This window comes from Indicator indicator, chromosome 4 (assembly GCF_027791375.1).
Source record: "Indicator indicator isolate 239-I01 chromosome 4, UM_Iind_1.1, whole genome shotgun sequence".
NCBI classification, from domain to species: domain Eukaryota; kingdom Metazoa; phylum Chordata; class Aves; order Piciformes; family Indicatoridae; genus Indicator; species Indicator indicator.
Window position 1 is genome coordinate 29,251,021 of NC_072013.1, and position 7,856 is coordinate 29,258,876.

A 7,856-nucleotide genomic window follows, 5' to 3' on the forward strand; every position below is an offset into this window, starting at 1 on the left:
GAGGGGGTACCAGCCGCCCCAGGCAGCACGTGCCTGGCATTGGGACGGAGGGGCCGCGCTGTCCCAGCCGGAGAACTCCGGTGTAACAGGGCGGGAGTGGCACTCCTGCCTAATGAATAATCAACAGGAGGCCGCTACAGGGCGGTCGCTCCCTCACAGAGTTCCCCTCACCTCACGCACTAATACACCCAGAGAGTTTGAATTCCTCCCGCCTCGGGAAAGGCACTTGGCGGCGGCGCAGGTGTGGGGGTACCCGCCGCCGCCGACTCCTCCTCCCTCCCGCCGGCCGCGGGACTGGGCGGCAGCGCTCCAGGTGGAGGTGGGGAACGGAGGGGGACAAGAGCAGTGCGGGGCTGCTTGATTGACGGTTGCTCTAGAGACGACGGAGTCCCCGCCTCCCCGGCGAGGCTCAGCCAATGGGCGGGCTCGGCAGGGCCAGGAGGCTGCGGTGCCATATAGTATTGCAGCGAGGCTGGGAGTCACGTTGGGGGGAGTCTCGCAGAGGAGCCCGTTTACACTACTTTGCTATAGCAGCTATCTTTAATGGTTATTGCGTGGCTGGGAGGAAACCTGATCGGCTAGAGCCGGTCGAGAGCAGGAGGAGGAGGAGGAGTGGACTTTTCAGGGAGATAGGAAGGGGGGAAAGGAGGAGAAGGGGACGGGGGGAAGGGAAAAAAAAAAGGAAAACAAACTGAAAATGTCTTCTGCCTCCCCCACGGACGAGATCGCGGGCGCAGTGGAGATCAAGCAGGAAAATGTGATGGAAATTCTCTCTGAAGCAAGCAAGGTACCCCCCGACGGGGTTGCGGCGGGAGCCCTCAACCCAGCGCCGCCGCCCCCTCCCGCCGCGGCCCCGTTCCCCATGGAGCACGCAGCCTCTACCGCCACCGCCGCCGCCGCGGAGGAAGGAGCCGCGGACCAGGTACTGCTCCACACAGAACTCCTGGCGAGGAATCACCACGCTGCCTCCTCTCCCTCCTCCTCTTCTTCATCCTCTTCCTCCTCCTCGCAGACCCCCCTGGCTTTCTCTCCGGACCATGTCGCCTGCGTCTGTGAGGCGCTGCAGCAAGGTGGGAACCTGGACCGCCTGGCCAGGTTCCTGTGGTCTTTGCCCCCGAGCGATCTGCTACGTGGCAACGAGAGCTTGATGAAAGCTCGGGCGCTGGTGGCTTTCCACCAGGGCATCTACGCAGAACTCTATAGCATCCTGGAGAGTCACAACTTCGACTCCTCCAACCACCCGCTCCTGCAGGAGCTCTGGTACAAGGCTCGATACACCGAGGCGGAGCGAGCCCGGGGCAGACCTTTGGGGGCGGTGGACAAGTACAGGCTGCGAAGGAAATACCCTCTGCCCAGGACGATCTGGGACGGCGAGGAGACGGTCTACTGCTTCAAGGAGAAGTCCCGCAACGCGCTGAAAGATTTTTATAAACTGAACCGGTACCCCTCACCAGCCGCCAAGCGCAACCTGGCCAAGATCACTGGGCTGTCCCTCACCCAGGTCAGCAACTGGTTCAAGAATCGCAGGCAGCGGGACCGAAACCCTTCCGAGACCCAGTCCAAAAGGTGAGGGAAAACTTTCCTCCCCGCCCCCTCTCCCGCCTGCCTGCCTTTCCTCTCCGGGCTCTTTCTTCCCTTGCAAATATGGCGCTTACCTTCGGTGCGCCTCGTCCTCCCCTTCTTCCCCCTCCCCGTTCCCTCGCTTCCCAACACACCCACCCGGCCCGGGCACGCAGGCATGCGAGCCGTGCCGGGAAACTTCAGCCCCGGCCCCCACCGCCCGCTTCCACTTCCCGCGCTCCCCTCTCCCGCTACCGGTCCCTCTTCCCCCCGGGCCGGAGGAGCCACAGGCCGACCCGCGGACACTGGCGGCACGGGGGACACCGGGGAAGGGGCGAGACGGGGGAGCCGGGAAAGAGAGAGTGTTTGTTTCTCCCTCTTGTTTTTATTTAATTGTCGCGCCTGACAGAGTTAATCATTGACGGCGGCCGGAGGACGCGCGGGGGTGTGGGGTCCCGCCGCTCGCTCTGTTTTGAAACCTGACTCGGGAGCGGGCCGAGCTCGGGTTTCAGCGAGGGAGCGGGGCTGGCCACGCCGGGCCGGGCCTCAGTAGCGGCACCGCCGGACTCGGCCCGCCCTAGGCCTCCGCCTCCAGCTCCCCGGCCGTTTGCTCCCCGCTGGGCGGGAGAGCCGCCTTCGTCTGGTCCCGCTCCACCCGCACCCGGCCCGGGGCTCTGCTTCTGCGCCCCCTTCCCCGCTGGCGGAGGGGCCGCCTCGGGGGCTCGGCGCCGCGAGGCGGGCAGGTGGAGGTGACCTCCCCGCTCCCGCCCCCTCCTTCCTCCCGGGGCAGGGACGGGAAGGGAGGAGGGGGGAGGAAGGGAGAAGGGAGGAAAGGAGGGGGGAAAGTGGCGGCCGGCGGTGGGCCCCAAGGCATTCCTCAACCAAGGGCGCGATTGTGCCCCGTGGCCCCCTCCCCACGGGACACATCAAAGAGAGAGCTGCCGAGGGGGAAGGGAGGGAAGGAGCGACCGAAAAATGCAGTCGAGGGAAGAACAGTCAGCAAAAAAAAAACCAGCGCAGCTCCGGGCGGAGGGGCTCGGGGCGGCCTCGCAGGGCGCGGCACAAAGTCCACCCCTTCGCCGTCCCCTGGCCGCCAAACACAGCGGGAAATGCCTTCGCCTGCTTTGGGGGGCAGCCCGGACCCGGCCTCCGCAGGGCTTCCCCTCTTGCCGGGGCTCAGGATGGCTGAGTCCTGGGGGTGGCCAGCGGAGGCTGGGAGGGTCGGTCGGCGCTTCCCGGCCTGCTCTCACCTCCCGCAGATGCCGCCCAGCGACTTGCCAAATGGCTGCGGCCGGTCTCACACATGTGGGCACCCGCGGCCGGCCGCCTGGAGCCCCAGGCTGCTCCCTTTGGTCGCCCGGCTGGCCAGGGAGGGAGGACTTTAGTTACAAGTCCCTAACCCGGTCTATTAAGTTTTGCTGCAGGCAATCGTTTGATTTGATGTGTCCATTTCTAAGAAACCTGCCGCTTGATTTGAAAGTCGTTTAAAGTGCCTTGTAAAGGCAAAACACACAAAAAAATGTTTGGGAAGCCCTCACAAACTATAAGAAAGCAACGGATCCCCCTGGTGCAGAATTCACTGGCATGCTGTGATAATGCAATGTCATGTCTCTGTCTTTTCCCTTAGCGAGTCAGATGGCAACCCTAGCACAGAAGATGAATCCAGTAAGGGGCAAGAGGATTTATCTCCCCATACACTCTCCAGCTCAACCGATGGCATTGCCAGTCTCAGCCTTCCTGGCCACACAGAGCCTGTCTACATGCAGCAACTTGGAAACACTAAAATAGCCTTGAGCTCATCTGGGGTGTTGTTGAATGGAAACCTTGTGCCTGCCAGTACCTCTCCCGTCTTTCTCAATGGTAGCTCTTTTCTTCAGGGACCCAACGGTGTCATTCTCAATGGACTCAGTGTGGGGGCTTCGCAGACAGTTACCTTAAATTCACCCAAAACCACATCAAATGTTGTGAGCAATGGGGTGTCCATTACTGACATACTGTCACCTTCATCAGAAGATGTTAAGGACCTCAAACTCCTTCAGGCTTCAGTCCCCAATGTGACAGCAGCCACCTTTAGCCCCAGCAACATCCCGGTCTCATTCCCGGGATTGATATCAAGCTCAGAGGTGAAAAGGGAAGATGTACAAACTGCTGCTTCCCAAGATGGAGGCTCTGTAGTTACTTTTACTGCTCCTGTCCAAATAAACCAGTATGGCATTGTCCAGATCCCCAATTCAGGAACAAATGGCCAGTTGCTGAACGGAAGCATTGGTTTTTCTTCTCTGCAGCTGCCTCCTGTTTCTGTGGCAGCTTCACAAGGTAATAGTTTTGTCTCTTACAGTAAGAAACATGAGAAAAGTTGTAATTGGGTACACAGTATTTTAGCAGCTGTGTTCCTTTTTCTCCAAGGTACCAGAATTTTATCTCAGCCATGGGCACACACAGTAATCAGATAATACCTTTTGTCTCTGTAGTTGGTTATGCTTGTGGGCAGACTGTTACATGAGGCTGAGCTCTTCTACTAAGAGCAGAAAAGGGCTGATATTTTACACCCCTTTCATCTCATGCTGTTCCCAGCAGTCTGTGATACCAGTATTCACAAATACCTGTAAATTTTACATGTTCAGTAGTTCAAAATATTCCCCATTTGCCATTGAATTCTTTTGATGAGACTGTTCATAAAAAAAATTGCAACAGCTGGAAATTGTTACTGTTTTTCTTCTTGTAGTAGTTGTTTTGGGGTTTTGGTTTTTGGGGTTTTTTTGGTTCTTTAACTGAAGCATTTCATAAAAATAAATTTTTAATTAATGTAGACACAACAAGACCAAGCAGTCATGCTCGTGCATTTTCTGTCCTTTAATTAATAAAGATTAAAGTACAGGGAAGCAATAGGAATACGCAGTAGCTTGTAGGTATAAAATACGGCATTATTTGGATAAAACTGCCCTCAGTCCAAGAGAAATATGTCATCACAGGTTCATGGGCCAACTGTGCAGGCTCCTCCCTAAGTTCGCTTTAGTTTGTCTTAACATATCATAGACTGAAACTTGCAGTCAGCCAGGAAGAATCCCAGAGAGCTCTGGATCATTGTTTTGAAGCAGGTTAGTTATAAAGCACAACCAAACAGCTACTCATTAGCCATTGTATCTTTGGTTATGAAAATTATTAAACTTGAATTAATCTCTCAACTTCAGGAGCTATGAGTACTATAATGAAAATCAAACTCTGCTCATGTTAGCTTATTTGAATTAAACTTTACAGGGAATGAATTTTTCTTGCTGTAGTACAGGGGGGCACACCGAAGCTGTGCAAATTAGAAGGGCCTAAAATGTGGCACCTCACAGCTATTGGTACGTAGTTTAACCAAGATGAAAAAGATGACACTTAGTCTGAGTGCCACCTGTAATTACAAAATCGACATGCTCCAAGGCATAAATTGAGAGCCAGCAAAGGTGAGAAAGAAAGTTCTGTCCCTTAAGCAGTGTGGGACTATTGTATTTGAGAGTCTTAAGAATCATAATAAGCTCTTGTCTGAACATTTTTCCATATTGTTAAAATGCCAGTTCTCACTGGAGAGTGACCCACCATATGTCTAGTCTGGTGCAGAGAAAAATCAAGATCTGTGTTTGCTGCTTTGATTTTTTCCTTTTTCTTAACATGAGAGGGGTGGGTAGCTGGCAGCCTATTCCAAGTGAAGTGTGCTGCAGGCTATTTTAAGTAAGCTACAGTAAAGGATATCTTATTGCTAGGTAACTTCAAGTTGCTTCACTTTATTCTAGTTTATATAAGTGAGTAGCAACTTCCTAAAAATCATCATTAATTAACAGAAATTACTAGGGAGCGAAAGTGTTCCCTGGGAGAGAAATTTTGGTGCTGTTGTAAAAGATTCATGTGTCTCCACCTGTAGCCTTTTAAAATTATGAGTAAACTGCTTTTGAGAAAGAGAGGTGTTTGAAGGAGGATAAAGTCCTGAGAGCCAGTCTATCTTATTTTAGGAATTATTATAATGACAACTTACATAACATGTCCAGTAAAACAAACTTTAGGTCATCTCAGGCCACCTCTTGCTTTTGCTAGCAGTGACATCACACAGACAGTGCCATGGCTTTCAGTGAGGTTAGGCAGTCACTGGATGATTTTACCAGGCATGGTGGATGTAGTACGGTTAGGCTTTTAGAAACACGTGATAAAGTGAGCTGAAAGGCAATACATCTGAGTGCTAGACATGCTACCCAATAGAAGTCACTGAGTTTTGATGTTTTCTCTACAGATTGGCTCAGGTATATTCTGCCCAGCAGTAGTGGATTTCATATGACGTGTTTCCAGTTCCCATGCACAAGCTGTAGTCTGTCACAGAACTATCTTTAATAGCTTTTCATGCTTCTATTCTTAGATAGAAATTGAGTGGTGGCGACTAGCGAAGGCCAAAGAACATTCATTTTAATCACATGTCTGGGGACTGTTTGCCCCTTAATGAGAGTCTGAAAGATACCTTGTATACCAGATTATTTTTTTCTTTTCCTTTCTTTCTAGAAGGAGTTTCTATTAGCAGCTTGCATTTTTTCATACCAAATTTTCTCTCGCCTGTAATAAAAACGCTGTTGTGTTGCATGAATTGCTAACACCTCTGTGTAATGCAAACATTAAAAAGACCAAAATGTCTTGACAAAACACCTGCACAAATCTCTGCCAGCTGTAATCTGTGTTTTCCTTCATTTTGCTTCCCTGTCTCTAGGTAATGTTTCAGTAAATCCCAGCACGACTGATGGAGGAACTTTTACAACTGAATCTCCAACAGTGCAGCAGGGAAAGGTTTTCTTCAGCCCCCTTCCCCCAAGTGCAGTTGTTTATACAGTTCCAAATTCAGGCCAGGCAGTAGGCTCTGTCAAGCAAGAAGGACTGGAAAGAAGCCTTGTATTTTCTCAGTTGATGCCAGTCAGTCAGAACACTCAACTAAATATCAACATGTCTTCTGAAAACATATCCAGTGGAGGACTCCAGTCCCTGGCCTCCTCGTTAGTGAATGTAATGCCCTCACATAATTTTTCCCTCACACCACCAACTCTTTTAAATGCTGCAGAACTGAACTCTGGTATCTCGGAGAGCCAGTCCATGTCATCACCTGTGACCAGTACCTCTACCGTGATATCTATCAGCAACACTAACTATGCAACCCTTCAGAACTGTTCCCTCATCACTAGTCAAGATCTGTTGTCCATTTCTACAGCACAGCCCACTCTCGGAGAAATTGTTTCTACAAGCGGAGACCGTGTCAGCCACTCCTCTGCACAAGTACACGAAGATTTTGTCAGAGAGCACAGGTTGGTTCTGGAAGCCGTACCTGATGTCAAAGAGAATTTCTTACCTAATTCTGAGAGTAAGTCAACTGGCAATCTAATGATGCTGGATTCAAAATCCAAGTATGTTATGAGTAACATGGTTGACACGGTTTGTGAAGAACTGGAAACAGACAAAAAGGAACTTGCCAAACTGCAGACAGTTCAGATGGATGAAGATATGCAAGACTTGTAATTTTTTCTTTCTCTTGTTTTCTCTTTTAATAGATAAGTCTCCCGTTGAGGCCCTAAGAAGCACCAAGTGGGTTTTGCTTTTTTTGTTTGGTGGTTGTTTTGGGATTTTTACATTTAAAGGAAGCAGAAGAACGCTTAAATGTTGAGAATCGGTGTACAGAGGAATCTCTGGCAGCAGAATTAGGTTGCCACACTTGGTTTGCACGCACTATTCTCTTTTAAACAGATTAAAGGAGAAAGGAAACACCAGGGCAAGTACTGAGCAAATGCGTACAGGTTTGGCTACAAGATACTACCCTGATAATTTAACTAGACTCTCATAGTACACCATGCTCTCAATAGTAAGTACACACTCCTCTGACTTCAGATAGAGAACAAAAATCTCACTCTGAAAAGGTAGAAACAATGCAGTCATTTTTACTGTTTACTTCTAGTCCATGGGCATTGAGAAATTTTTGAGTAATTGTAGACGATACCTCACCGGCTACTTTTCTGTTGTTTGAGGTTAAGAAACAAAATCATAAGTAATATTGTTACTGGTGTGTTTGCCTTTTTCCAGCAGATTTACATTCAAACCAAAAATATTGCATCAGGCATTTACAGGTTTCTAAATGCACCAGCTAGCGTTTTGTCAGTGCACCAGAAAAAGCATCATTTGAAACTAATTATGCAACTCAGAAGCTTTCTCTCCAGTATGAATGTAAATATTGTTTCAGTTCTTTTAAAGGAGACTTTTTTTTTTTTTAAATAAGTACAATGGATTTTATT

The 7,856-nt window shown here is 50.1% G+C and overlaps 1 protein-coding gene across 1 annotated transcript; it reads left to right on the plus strand.

The window, feature by feature from the left end:
* Positions 1-697: 697 nt before the first annotated feature.
* Positions 698-7,089, plus strand: SIX4 (SIX homeobox 4). The gene is made up of 3 exons (XM_054400226.1): positions 698-1,566; positions 3,188-3,876; positions 6,293-7,089. The coding sequence occupies exons 1-3, from the start codon at positions 698-700 to the stop codon at positions 7,087-7,089; spliced, it is 2,355 nt and encodes a 784-aa protein (XP_054256201.1).
* Positions 7,090-7,856: the final 767 nt, after the last annotated feature.

Coding starts and splice junctions, on each gene's coding strand:
- SIX4 (XM_054400226.1), top strand. CDS start 698: ATGTCTTCTGCCTCCCCCACGGACGAGATCGCGGGCGCAGTGGAGATC. Junction 1,567..3,187: donor TCCGAGACCCAGTCCAAAAG/GTGAGGGAAAAC, acceptor CTTTTCCCTTAG/CGAGTCAGATGGCAACCCTA. Junction 3,877..6,292: donor TTCTGTGGCAGCTTCACAAG/GTAATAGTTTTG, acceptor CCCTGTCTCTAG/GTAATGTTTCAGTAAATCCC.